This window comes from Saccopteryx leptura, chromosome 2, assembly GCF_036850995.1.
Source record: "Saccopteryx leptura isolate mSacLep1 chromosome 2, mSacLep1_pri_phased_curated, whole genome shotgun sequence".
Classification (NCBI taxonomy): Eukaryota; Metazoa; Chordata; class Mammalia; order Chiroptera; family Emballonuridae; genus Saccopteryx; species Saccopteryx leptura.
The window spans coordinates 265,070,714-265,084,267 of NC_089504.1; the positions used below are offsets into that span (position 1 = coordinate 265,070,714).

At 48.0% G+C, this 13,554-nt stretch overlaps 1 protein-coding gene across 1 annotated transcript in view; it reads left to right on the forward strand.

Moving 5' to 3' along the window:
• Window positions 1-11,391, forward strand: part of RGSL1 (regulator of G protein signaling like 1) — a 38,593-nt gene extending 27,202 nt beyond the window's left edge. The window contains exons 15-21 of the mRNA XM_066363877.1: window positions 37-208; window positions 4,176-4,314; window positions 4,559-4,683; window positions 7,018-7,127; window positions 9,226-9,321; window positions 10,010-10,076; window positions 11,355-11,391. Of these exons, the coding sequence (XP_066219974.1) occupies window positions 37-208; window positions 4,176-4,314; window positions 4,559-4,683; window positions 7,018-7,127; window positions 9,226-9,321; window positions 10,010-10,076; window positions 11,355-11,391 (746 nt within the window). The remainder of the gene's footprint in view (window positions 1-36; window positions 209-4,175; window positions 4,315-4,558; window positions 4,684-7,017; window positions 7,128-9,225; window positions 9,322-10,009; window positions 10,077-11,354) is intronic.
• Window positions 11,392-13,554: the final 2,163 nt, after the last annotated feature.

Consider the following 13,554-nt stretch of genomic DNA (forward strand, 5'->3'; position numbering starts at 1 on the left):
AAGCTAGATGGTATTCCCTTCCTCTTTCTCTTTCAGATATCGCTACGCCATCAAACATATCAGGACACCTGTCCCCATATCACACAAATGTCCGGAGTGCGGATGAGAATGGAGATATAATCCTTGCAAAGCGCCGTATATTTGGCCACAAGATGATCACTGTCAACTTTGCCATCAACGATTTACACTTCTTTTCTGAAATGGAGAAGTAAGTTTCCCGTCTTGCCTTCCCCTCCAGCTTTCGGTGCTCGCTTGGTATCTCCCGGCAAAGACTGAGTGGCCTGTAACACAGTGATTTCACAGACTCCCACTGACTGCTGTCACTGTATCATTGCCACCATTCTTTCCTTTGAGTCCTAAAGCTCTTCAGTATTTTGGAGTTCCCAATAGTGAAATGCAGTTATACCCAGGACGTGGGGCCCTTTTGTTCTGTTACTTATTAACACGATGGAAAGAAAGCCTCTTATGTAGCACTGTTGGACCAATTCGTTAAAGCAAGGGATTGTAGTAAGTAAACTGTGTGTGTGCGCGCATGAGATTAAATAGGTATTTTTAAGTTAAAACATATTAATGTACATTTGTTCACCTGTCAAACTTTTGATGTAAAGCCAAAACCATTGCACTAATTGTGTGTGGGGGAGTCTACATATTTTTCTGTACATGCTATCCCTAGAAAACTATCTAATTCCAATTTTTCTCTCGTTCAAGTAGAGCAAGAACTTAAAGGTTATTACTGCAAGGCACCTTCATCCTTCTAGATTTTTATATGTGTTCTTTTTTCAGTGTTTGAAAGTGCCTTGCCACACCTGACTAAATAGCAGTTTGTTTGTTTTTTTTAAAAAAAGCAACTTGCCTTTTTTTTTTTTAATTTTATTTTTTTAATGGGGCGACATCAATAAATCAGGATACATATATTCAAAGATAACAAGTCCAGGTTATCTTGTCATTCAATTATGTTGCATACCCATCACCCAAAGTCAGATTGTCCTCTGTCACCTTCTATCTAGTTTTCTTTGTGCCCCTCCCACTCCTCCTTTCCCTCTCCCTTTACCCCCTCCCCCCCGTAACCACCACACTCTTATCAATGTCTCTTAGTTTCACTTTTATGTCCCACCTACATATGGAATAATGCAGTTCCTGGTTTTTTCTGATTTACTTATTTCGCTTCGTATCATGTTATCAAGATCCCACCATTTTGCTGTAAATGATCCGATGTCATCATTTCTTATGGCTGAGTAGTATTCCATAGTGTATATGTGCCACATCTTCTTTATCCAGTCATCTATTGACGGGCTTTTTGGTTGTTTCCATGTCCTGGCCACTGTGAACAATGCTGCAATAAACATGGGGCTGCATGTGTCTTTATGTATCAATGTTTCTGAGTTTTTGGGGTATATAGCCAGTAAAGGGATTGCTGGGTCATAAGGTAGTTCTATTTTCAGTTTTTTGAGGAACCACCATACTTTCTTCCATAATGGTTGTACTACTTTACATTCCCACCAACAGTGGATGAGAGTTCCTTTTTCTCCACAGCCTCTCCAACATTTGCTATTACCTGTCTTGTTAATAATAGCTAATCTAACAGGTGTGAGGTGGTATCTCATTGCAGTTTTGATTTGCATTTCTCTAATAACGAAAGAAGATGAGCATCTTTTCATATATCTGTTGGCCATTTGTATTTCTTCCTGGGAGAAGCGTCTGTTCATATCCTCTTCCCATTTTTTTATTGGATTGTTTGTTTGTTGTTGAGTTTTATGAGTTCTTTGTATATTTTGGATATTAGGCCCTTATCTGAGCTGTTGCAACTTGCCTTTATTATTGGAACCTTCCAAAGCATTTCACCAATTTGTTTTCTCAGAAACAGCCAATATCTTTATTTGCATGTTTACTCTTTTCTTACTTTTCATAAATTATGAATTATAGCAGCGGTTCTCAACCTGTGGGTCGCGACCCCGGTGGGGTTGCCTAAAGCCATCGGAAAATACATAATGCATATCAGGTATTTACATTCCGAATCATAACTGTAGCAAAATTACAGTTATTAAGTAGCCACCAAAATTATTTTTTGGTTTGGGGTCACCACAACATGAGGAACTGTATTGCGGGGTCACGGCATTAGAAAGGTTGAGAACCACTGAATTATAGTCACAAGTACAAAGTTTTTTGGGCAGAAATATTTAGGAAGAAGCACGAAGTACTCTCAGTACTATCTCAACTGGTTGGAACAGTGTGAGCGTGTGCTAAGGGGGCCCCAGCTGTGTACAGTCTGCCTGCCTGCAGGTGGCTTTCTGAAATGCCGGGCACTGGTACCTGGGCACAGCAGTTCGGGGTAGGAGTTTTTCTACTGCACTTCAGTCAGGGACTTAGCTCAGTTCCACAGACGCTGATTGGTTGCTCGATTATTCTTGGCCTTGGATGTTGCATTGAAGATACAAAAAAAAATACCAGTAAGACATGCTCTCTATTCTCCAAGATCCCACAGAAACAGGGATGGCAGAAAAGACACAGATTAAGGTAGGAAGTGGGATGCTAGGTATTATGGTCAAGTCAGGAAGTGCACGTAGACAACGGAGTCCTCAGGTGTGGGTTCTCGGGAGACAGGGCACCCATGCTGAAGTTTGAAAAATGAGGAGGGGTTAGTGAGCTTTTTTGGGGGGGGCTTTTTTAAGTGTGTGCAAAGGGGAGGCAAGTGGGGAATGAAAGGAACACCAGAGTGAACAGCCTTCAGCTGCTGCTGCAATTCCGTCACCATCGTCTCTGCTTGCTTGCTTACTACAATCCGTTCTCTGCACAGAGCAGCCCCAGAGCCTTTGAACGGTGTCAACCAGGTTAGAGCCCTCTCCTGCCTAAAATGTCCCAGGGGCTTCCCATTTCCACTGGGATCAAGTCCCAACATCCTCCCACTGCCTAAATGGTTCTATGTGAGCATCCAGGACCTACCTGCATCTCGGGGTACCCACCTGCATCTGGGAGCTCACCTCCGGTTCCTCGCCACTTGCCCAGGTTCAGGTTCTAAGGCTCTGCACACTGCTCCTCCCCGCCCACTGAGCTGGCCTCAAATGAGTCCTTTTCCTTCTCATTGCTCGTGTCTCAGTGCCCATCCCTCCCCCATCAGAGCATGACCTTTTGCTGTCTTCACAGCTCTCCTGGATACTTAATTATCACCTATTTGTTTAGGCATCTTCTTCCCTCACTGAGTGTGAGCTCCCCGGAAAGCTAGACTTTGTTGATTGTGATCACTGCTGAAGTCCCTATTCCTGGCACTGTGCCCGGCACAGAGTAAACCCTTCAGAAATGTTTGTTGATTGACTATATGAATGGATAGGGGGAAAACCTGGTGTTCTACTCTTAGGAGGACTTTCAATTGTTAAGATTTTACACGGCCTGAGAGAAGTCAGCTGTGTACTTAGCCCAGTATAATTGGCAGATATTTGACTAAAAGAATATGTTGCTAGGAGACAGAAAGGAGAATGGGGGCTGCCAGAAGTGTGTGTGGGGGGGGAATGGGAGTTAGTGTTTAATGGATGTGGAGTTTCTTTTGGGAAGATGAAGAAGGTTCTGGAGATGATGGTGGTGAGGATCACACAACAATGTGGATGTACTTAATGCTATTGAACTGTACTCTTCAAAAACGGTTAAACTGCTCAATGTTATGTTGTGTATATTTTATGATAGTTAAAACAATTAACAAAAGTGATATGTTGAAAGAAAGCAATCAATGAACAACTAAGGTGCCGCAACGAAGAACTGATGCTTCTCATCTCTCTCCCTTCCTGTCTGTCTGTCTCTCTCTTGCGCTTAAAAAGAAAAATAATATATGATTACCACCAGAGACTGGTGGTAATTGTGAGGGGGTCAGTACAGAGAAACACCAAGTTAGCCCTTAGCCCCGAAGCCATCAGAGGGCCAGGATGGGTAAGGAAGGGATGATGGGATAAATCAGGGAGTTGGTGATGAAGAAATACATTTGGAGAAGCACTTAGCACATGATCTGACATGTGGCAGGCACTCGATTAGTATTTGCCAATAGATGAATTATGATCAAAGGAATGAAGTCATAGCCTAGTCCAGGACTAAGCCCTGTCTTCCTTAGGCCAGAAATAGGTCTGGGCTGGCTGCCCTAATTAGTCACTGCTTTCCTTTTTGCCGATTTCCTACTTGCTGCCTCTTTGTAGATTTAACAATTTGGTGAGTTCAGCTCGTGTGCTGCAAGTCAACCGGGCCTATAACGAAAATGATGTGATCCTGATGAAGTCCAAGATTGACATCATCCTAAAGCTCTACCTGCAGTCCGATATCCCTCCAAAGCTAAGGGTAAGGGGGCCTGCCACTCTTCCCTGGCTTTGTGCCACGTGGGCATTTTCTCCACAAGAACCCTGAGAGCTCATTGTCAGGCACCGGCTAGGTCCTGGGTCAGCCAGGTGTCCTTTGCTTAGCAGCCCCCGCAAAACGCTTCTGTTTCCTGAGGAGGGGGTGGTCTTCAAGGTTGTGGGGGCCGAGAAAGGTTTTCTACTCACCTGGAGCCTCTGCCAGTGACGGGCTCCCACTCTGCGGGCAGGTGAACATCTCCGAGTCCCAGAAGGATGCCATCCTTGCTGCCATTTCAGACGGCCACCTGGATCGGGGCATCTTCCACATGGCTATCATGTCTGTCTTCCCCGTCATTATGTACTTCTGGAAAAGGTAACTACCTCCGCTCCCCTCCCGCGGTCAAGAAAACACGTGTGACTTTCTGCAGAGTTTCCTGTCTTCCTGTAGCTCTCTGCAGCGGTTTCCAGATTCATGGGAACCAAGACAGTGTATCCTTCTCCTCCTTACTACGCTGTGTCCCACGCACGCCCACCCTGAACACTGATTCCGAGGACGGAAGGGGAAGGCTGTGGGACACTGGGGATCAGGATGCCTGGCTCCAACTCTCCCCGTGGTCGTTTGAAACAAGGGCGCTAGGTTGTGTTCGGCGTACGTTCCTCACCTAAGGGTGCCAATGGACCTACGCGACTGGGGAGAAACTCTGTCAAGACTGACACAACTGTGCTCATACTTAAGGAACTTCGTGGGGTCAGGGAGCCAGAAAAGTTTTGCTCTGTTATGCCCACATTCCATAACAACCAGTAGGGGCACAGTTGCTAGACATTTCGATTTTCAAGAGGTTGCTAGAAATTCAGGTTCTTGTCTTCATCTCCCAAGGTTAAAGTAGCAAATGTGGCCACCAACTCAAACCTAAACCACGCTGAGGCTGTTGTGAAGGTCAAAAACAAAACTGAAACAAAGACAGTATCTGTAGGCCAAATGCAACCACTGGGTCCTAACCTGCCCTGTCGCAGCTCGGGCTCAGAGCCTCTCCTATGTTCTTCCAGCTGGTTATTCATGCCCGTGGTCTCCTGTGGCTCCAGCTCACCCCTTCCACATGGGGAACGGCAGTGCCCTGGGTGGTAGTGACCACAGGACAACTGGCTGAAATGGTTCCAGACCAGGCTAGTTGGGATGTTTAGATTATTATTGTAACTCCAGTTCTTAGGGGTTTCCCTCTCCCACACACACGACACTTACTTGCTTAAAACAGAAGTGTGTTAAGGTTGCTTAGCAATCCACAAACCTTAATTTTTAAATCTCTAAAGATTGAAAGAAATTTTTTAAAAAAAAATCCAATTTCAAGGTAACCAATGGAGCCTTTTGAACACCAACTGTTATCTAGCACAGTGGTTTTCAACCTTTTTACACTTGGGGACAGGTGAAAACAGAAGAATTATTTCAGGGACCATTAAGGCAAAGAAATGTCCTGAGTATAAGCAAATGCGACTAAGATCATTGAGTCTATAATCTTTGTACAACATCAGGGTAGTTAACTCTTTCGGTTACACAAAATTTCTGGTGGCCCCATCCATGGACTGCTGGTTGAAAATCATTGGTCTAGCACTTGATTCTAGAGTTGGGTCTACTTCTGCTAACCAGGACTAAATAGAAATTCATCCTGAAATTTTCTGGAAGATCAGAAACCCCTGGGAAATACATGCGGCTCCTGGCTGGTGTCAGTGTTCAGCTGTCCCTCATCCCTGTTCCTTGTGCAACGGGTCCTTTACTTTCCTGAGTACTTAGGAAGAGTTTCATGTTGTGCAAACTGTACTCACCTCTGTTATCTCAACCTCTCAAGCACCCTGTGAGGTGGGTGGTGCAAAGTATCGTTATCCCTATTTTATAGATGAGGAAACTGAGGTTCAGAGTGGTTAAGGGACTTGCCTGGGGAAGTGGTGCCACTTGGTAAGTGGATTAGAAATCAGGTCTCTTGGTCTCTCAAGCATCAAAAAGAACGCATCCTTGGCATGTTGGGAGGTCCATGACGGGAGGGAGACCCAGTTTAGCAAGTGGAATGGGAGAAACTAGCTGTGATTGGGTAGCTTGTCCCTCAGACAGGAGGGCAGCAGTAAAGACCACCAGAGCCAAGGCAGGATAGAAAATAAAGCCAACACAGACCTCCAAGGGGTCCGGTCTCAGGGCAGGCTGAAGGATAGCAAGCGGTTCAGGGCCAAGGAGGAAGAGGTGGAGAGCATTGTGAGGGTGTCTATGGAGCAGCAGTTCTCGGGCCGTAGTGAGGATGCGAGTCTGAGTTCATGTGAGCTGCCAGGTTTCACTGCAGGGAGCGAGGTGAGGGGTTCGAGGCCCTCAGTAGGAGACAGGATGGAAACCAGGGGTCGTCAGGACCTGAGGGAGGCCAGTCAGATGCTCTGGCTGCAGCAGGTAGGGTGAGGTGGGTCTCAGAGTTGGATGCTCAAGTGAGCACACCGGGGTGGGGACAGCAGATTCCTAGACCCCACTCACTGTGGTTCCAGGAGAAGTCCCCGTGTACTGCCCGCCGGGCCCTCCTGGAGCCAGGCAGCCCCGGAGGCAGGAGCTCTCCTCTTCTCTGTGGGAGCCCCACTCTCTGAGAGGACCCTTCCTGGCCCCATTCCCCGCGGTCATTGTTGCAGTCTCCTCCACAGGCGGTTTCCTTCTTGTGACCAGAAGCCATTCTTGTCACAGGTTCTGTTCCTGGAAGGCGACCCGCTCTTACTTAGAGTTCAGGGGGAAGAAGTTCAGCGATGGAAGAATTCCTCCTAAGTCCATACACAAGGACTGTCCCCCGAGTGGAGGTAAGGAAGCTCCACTGTGACCCCCAGCCCCATCTTCTAGCAAACAAGACTTGTCAGGGGAAAGCGAAGGCTTGAAGGACCAACTGGGAGGCCTCCCAGAGGGTGTTTGCGGGTGGGGTGGGTATCTCGTTAACTTGGCCCTCAGACAAGCATTAAAGTATATTTTATCTGTGGCTGTCAGTGCTGGCGAAAGGTACCCCCTACCCCATAGGCGGCTCCCCAGCGTTACCTCCCATGATGCCTCTGGGCGTGAGGGTCATAGTCTCAGTGGTGGGGACATGGAGGTGGTGACCTGCTTTTCTGCTGTTCAAGAGGCCCCCATTCCAACTAGCTGTGATAGTTTTAAGTGAAAAAATTGGATGTAGGGTATGATTCTATCATGGCAAATATATACACATACATATAGATCTTTATGCATATATTTATATATAACTTTTATGAAAGCATGGGAAAAAACAGACATAGAGTGTTAATAGGATTTTCTCTGTGTGATGTGATTTTGAGAGACTCATATATTATTAGTATATTGTTAATTATACGTTCTTACTACATATTATTCACATTATATATTATTCATATGTTTATAAATACATGTGCTTGAAGATACACAGAGATATGTTTTCTTTGCACAGAGCAGTTAAACCTGGTCCATTTCCCAATACCTGCACTGAGATCAGGATTTTAGCAAAAGGGAACTTTAAAGAGAGGGAAGAAGGTGCCCAGGGCAGTACCCAGCAAGGACAAGGCTAGGTGTCTCTGTGACAGAAAGTTCTGGAAACCAAAGAGAACAGGTCTGGGCACCAGGAAGCAGTCCCAACATCAGAACAAAATGTGGAGGTAGGACAGGAGTTTGAAAAACAGCAGCTGAGCCTGACCAGGCGGTGGCACAGTGGATAGACCGTTGGACTGGGATGCAGAGGACCCACGCTGAAATCCTGAGGTTGCCAGCTTGGGCACAGGCTCATCTGGTTTGAGCACAGCTCACCAGCTTGAGCCCAAGGTCGCTGGCTTGAGCAAGGGGCCACTCGCTCTGCTGTAGCCCCTCGGTCAGTCAAGGCACATATGAGAAAGCAATGAGTGAACAACTAAGGTGCCGCAACAAAGAATTGATGCTTCTCATCTCTCTCCCTTCCTGTCTGTCTGTCCCTCTCTCTGTCTCTCTCTGTCTCTGACACACACACACACACACACACACACACACACACACACACACACACACACTAGAAAAACAGCAGCTGACCGTCCCAGGATGAGCCTTCTGCTGTGTCAGCCCATACCGGCCAACACTCGGTGCTTGTGTCCTTTTTCCCAGGTGCACACGCCGCCCTCACTCCAGCCTCCACAGACAAGTGTGCCACTCCCTTCTTTGGGGCCCTGGAAGTCTCAATCCACCTCTGGGAAGCAACTCTGGCTATAAAGCCTGTCTCCTGCCCCTCTGACCCCCTGAGAGGGAAAACAAATCACCCCCCTCCCTGGCTGCAGCTGCCACTGTGGTCAAGGAACATGGCTTCTTGTCCATGTCTCTGCCTTGTGAAATGTCACATCAGCAGACAGACACTGTAATCTTTTCAGTATGTGGGCCGCAATGCTCCTGCAGATGCAAGGACTTATTTAGGATGAGGGTGGGGGATAGGGAGATGGGAGGGGAACAGTAAGAGGAAAAAGAGAGGGAGGTGGGCAGGGAGGGTGGGCAGCTGATACCCACTCCAAGGAGTGAGAAAATGCCCCCAGTGGTAGCCAAAGAGCCCCTAGTCTTTGGCTCATCTCCTATGCTGAGCTCCAGGGAAGTAAAACCGTGTCTGGTGTCAGAAGTTGGAAGAGGTCAGCAGGACACCCTGAGTGGAGGGGTGAGGCTGCTTGGGCTCTAGGCCTGGAGAATCATCCTGCCTGAGCTGAGGTAGTTTGAGAATCTTGCTTCCCTTCTGTGGCCTCAGACCCCTGATCTAAGATACAGATATTTGGATTTAGAAAACATTCTATCATTAACATCCTGTAATCCAAGGAGTGTTAAACAGGAGCTTTCTGGCTTACTTAGCAAGATTTCTTTTGTTGGGTGTTGCTATAAAGGCTTTTAATGCTTCCCCTGCTTTCTTCCCAGGAGACCACACCATCTTAAGATTCTCCTTGCTCAAAGGTTTTGAATGGTTGCGACCTCAGCTGCGAGAGGCAGTCATAGCAAGTTCAGTCCAAAATTGTAAGTTGGAGTTGGAATCCCACTGATATCAAAGTCTGCTGCTCAATGACAGGGTGACTCTGTCCTAGCCTCCTGTCCTGGGGCCATGTTGTACCCTTTCTCTTCCTCCTTCACAGCCGCTAGGAGTCGGTCCCACTCCCAGGCCAGAAAGCTCCCTGTTTTCCGCGTGGTCTCTCCCAACCCTTGTCTTCTGTCCACTGTCAGCTTCTATTTCCATGTTGAGGATACTGCTCGTCTGAAATGCCAGCTTGCCTGACCTTCCCATTTGCATATGTCCCCTCATTGCTTAATGGGGAGGCAGGCCAACATGGAACACTTGCTCATGATCTCTAGGGTCCAAACAGCCCCAAAGTCTGATGCTTCTAGTGCTCATCTGGCCTCATCTCTTTATTTTACTTCCCTGGTTCAGTGGGGTTGGCATTGTGACCTGTGCATCCAGATGAAATGTCTTCTAGGACAAAAAATATGTGTGTGTGTGTGTGTGTGTGTGTGTGTGTGTGTGTGTGTGTGTGTGTTGCTGCATCCAACCCAGGTCTCTTGACAGTCCCTGGACCATTGCGGCTTCCCCCAGCTCGTCCCCTGGCAGCTGTCCTGGGACGCCCCCCTACCCCCGGCTGAGGGCCTCTAGGGAGGGTCTGGGCCCTGGGCCCTGTGTTCTGATGCGGTTTTTCTCTGTATTTGTCTTTAGCTTCATCGAGCAACCTGACCCAGTTAAGACAGACCCTCTCCTCCATGCTGCTGTATTCTGTCCCAGGGTAGGCATGAGTCGAAGTCCTCTTCCTCCGTGCTGGGCTTCTTGTCCAAGTGCACAATGGGATATGGGGGAGAAACTTCCCATAGACCTTGCTCCACCTCCTAAGACTCCTTAGCATATAGAACCAAGAAGTTGAGCTTGCTGCTTCCAGAGAGGCCCGTGGGTGTCCTCACCCACCTCATTAGGACAGAGACTTTAGAAAGTCAAAGCCCCCAAACCACCTTCTGGTAGAACCACAGTTGCTGGAAGAAGAGGCTCCAGGTGGTCTTTTTTTTTTTTTTTTTTTTTTTTTGTATTTTTCTGAAGCTGGAAACGGGGAGAGACAGTCAGATAGACTCCCGCATGCGCCCGACCAGGATCCACCCGGCACGCCCACCAGGGGCGATGCTCTGCCCCTCTGGGGCGTCGCTCTGCCGCGACCAGAGCCACTCTAGCGCCTGGGGCAGAGGCCAAGGAGCCATCCCCAGGGCCCGGCCCATCTTTGCTCCAATGGAGCCTTGGCTGCGGGAGGGGAAGAGAGAGACAGAGAGGAAGGAGGGGGGGGGGGTGTGGAGAAGCAAATGGGCACTTCTCCTATGTGCCCTGGCCGGGAATCGAACCCGGGTACCCCGCACGCCAGGCCGACGCTCTACCACTGAGCCAAACGGCCAGGGCCCCCAGGTGGTCTTTTATTGCCAGCTTCCCTAGTATCCCAGCCCTCCGGGGCCAGGAGCATCCCACGGGAAAGGAAGGGGCGCTGTTCTTTTGCTTGGCAGGACATTGGCGATGAGAACAGAAAGGATGTGAGCCTGCTGAAATCTGATCAGCCTCCCTTCTGTAAAATTATCAGAGTGGGATGGGTGCTAAGTTAGGGCTCTAGGAGAACCCCCAGGGGTTCATAAAACCCAATGCCAAAGAGCTGCTTGCAGGTCAGGGTGACAGACAGCAGGCTCTATGAATGGCGGGCCTTGTTTCCTCGCCAGCCGTCCCACCTTCTCAGACCTGCCGCAAGTCCAGCAGGGGCTCTGAGCTTCCCGGGTATTACTGGCCAGCGCTGGTGCCTGGAAGATAAGCCAGTACTTTGGAGCTCTTTGCTCAGAAAGGCAGTGCATGTCTTCAGAGATTATAAGCTCTTGGGGATGAAGGTGAGAATGAGGATGGGGAGGGGACCTATCCTGAAGACAAAGGGTTTTGGTTTGGGCCGTTGCCATTCCTAAAAGGAATGACAGCAACAGACTGGCTGAGAGTACAACACCCTACGGCCACCATGATAACCAGCCATTCTTCTCTCTTCCCTAAGACAAAAGTTATCCATCATCAAAAAGGAGAAGAAATAATCTAGTCAGGCCCCTACCAGAGGCACATCGTCTCTCAGAAGCCTCGGGACACTGGCAGGACCTTTTCTGGCCAGCAATGAAGTGTCCTGGCACCATCTGCCCTGGAAAAGATCGATAGGGTGACAGCCCAGACATGACGGGGGACCAGACCACAGTGGGTAAGGCGACCTGTGTTCCAGTCTTGTTCTGCACCGGTACAGCTTTGAGAATCCCTGGCTCCAGGTTGTCGGAGAGTCCTGAGCCAAATGTATATAGATGGCATTAAATGCCCTAGAAAGCAAGGTGCTGTTGTTATTGGCAGTGACAGATGGGGTCTTGTCATGAGAGGATCTCCCATTTGGACAATGACATCCATCCATTGTCCCCGCATGTCCTCAGAGCCCTGTGAGTAACCATATCAGATTTCATTACTTTTTTAACCACCGGAGAGAAGGTGACACACACAGGAGGTCAATGACTTTCCCAAGGTCACGAAGTAGTAAATGCAGAGTCTAGACTAGGATACCCCACTTCTGAGTCTTTGGCTGCTTCTCATTCTGGGGTCACCATCTATACAAGTTTCCATGCACAAAAAGAGTCCTTCCCCAGAGTTCTGTTCATTTGCCAATTAATAGATAAAGAGACTCCCTGGAAAATGTTTGACCTAAAGGCCTAACTTAGTACTATAATTTAAGGTGACTAGGCTCTTTTCCTGTCCTCTAAGCAAATGGGGGGTAACACAATAGTCAGGTTGTTATAAATGGGCTCATCATCTGAGCTAATGAGGAGAGACCAGAGCATTGACTCCATGGCTGCAGGACAAGGAGAGACTAGAAAGTTTAATGGGGAGTCCTTCCAAACTTCCCGGGTGTGTCCTGCTTTGCTGATGTCCTTGATTTCCTAGACTTTTCTCAAGGATGAAAAATGTTGCGATGTCCGGACAGGGCTCACAAACAGAGACCATGAGATCATTCTCATGGTGGGGGCTGTGATTATGACAGATTCAGGAAGGCCACCGGCAGATGTGACTAGAGGCCTCGGGATACTTAGTAGGACCACACCAAATAGAAGAAAGCTCTGCTCTTTGAGTCTTGAGGATCGCTTTCATTGGTCCCTTTACACCATCTCACCTCAACGATCCCAGATCTGGCGTGTTCAAACACCAGATTTAGACTGGTGTCAGAGAACCAGTCACCTATAAAATGCAGACAGGTATTATAAAGGAGAAAAGCAAGCAACCGATGAGTGAGAACGGCGTGGTAGAGACTATAGTGACCTGGAGAACATATCTCAAAGGGGACAGTGCCAGTTTGCTCCAGCTGGCCAGCCAAGCCAGAGTTTCCAGAGCTGCTTATTTAGAAAAAAGAAAAAAAAGAAAGAAATAAAAGAAAGGAGGGAGGGAGGAAAGGATGGAAAGAGAGAGGAAAAAGAGAGAAAGAAGAATGAGAAATTTAAAAAATTTTTAATACTATATGGAGCAAACAAACTTACAATTTTTCTTTCCCCTTGAAATTAGATCTGGGTCCTGGGTCTCCCTTAGACAAAAAATATGGGAGGGGAAGACGAGAACCCCAACAATAGACCCAATGGGGTCACAGACATCTAAAGAAAGGGCCATGGAAGGAGGGGAAGCAGCTGGCCTATTCTGGGCCCTGTATTAGTTTTCTATTGTTACCATAAACAATGAGCAGAATCTTAGTGGCTTAAAACAACACAAAAGGACTATCACATAATTCTGTAGGTCAGAGAAGTGTGACCAGGGATGCATGGGGCTAATGTCAAGTTATTGGCGGACTGGACCCCTTTCAGGAAATCTGGGGGTGGGTCTGTTTCCTTGCTTATTCAGGTTGTTGGCAGGATTCAGCCGTTACAATGATAGCACTGAGGTCTAGTGTCCTTACTGGCCGTCAGCCTTTCTTTGCTTGATTGTAAAAGCCTCAACTCCTTAGCGGCCCATGCAAGACTGGACATTTGACCCAGCCTAGGTTTCCAGGTTCATGTCTCGCCTCTCCCTCTCATGCACTCCATTCTCCAGCAGCAGAGCTGTCCAAAAGGCCCTGCCCTCTCTTCTCCACCTGGGGATAAAAGAACCACAGCATGACACCTCCTGGTTGTCTCGTCTCTCCTTTCTTCATCTCCTCTTTGTCTCCGCAACATATTTTTTCCACTCTTTGGAGACACCTG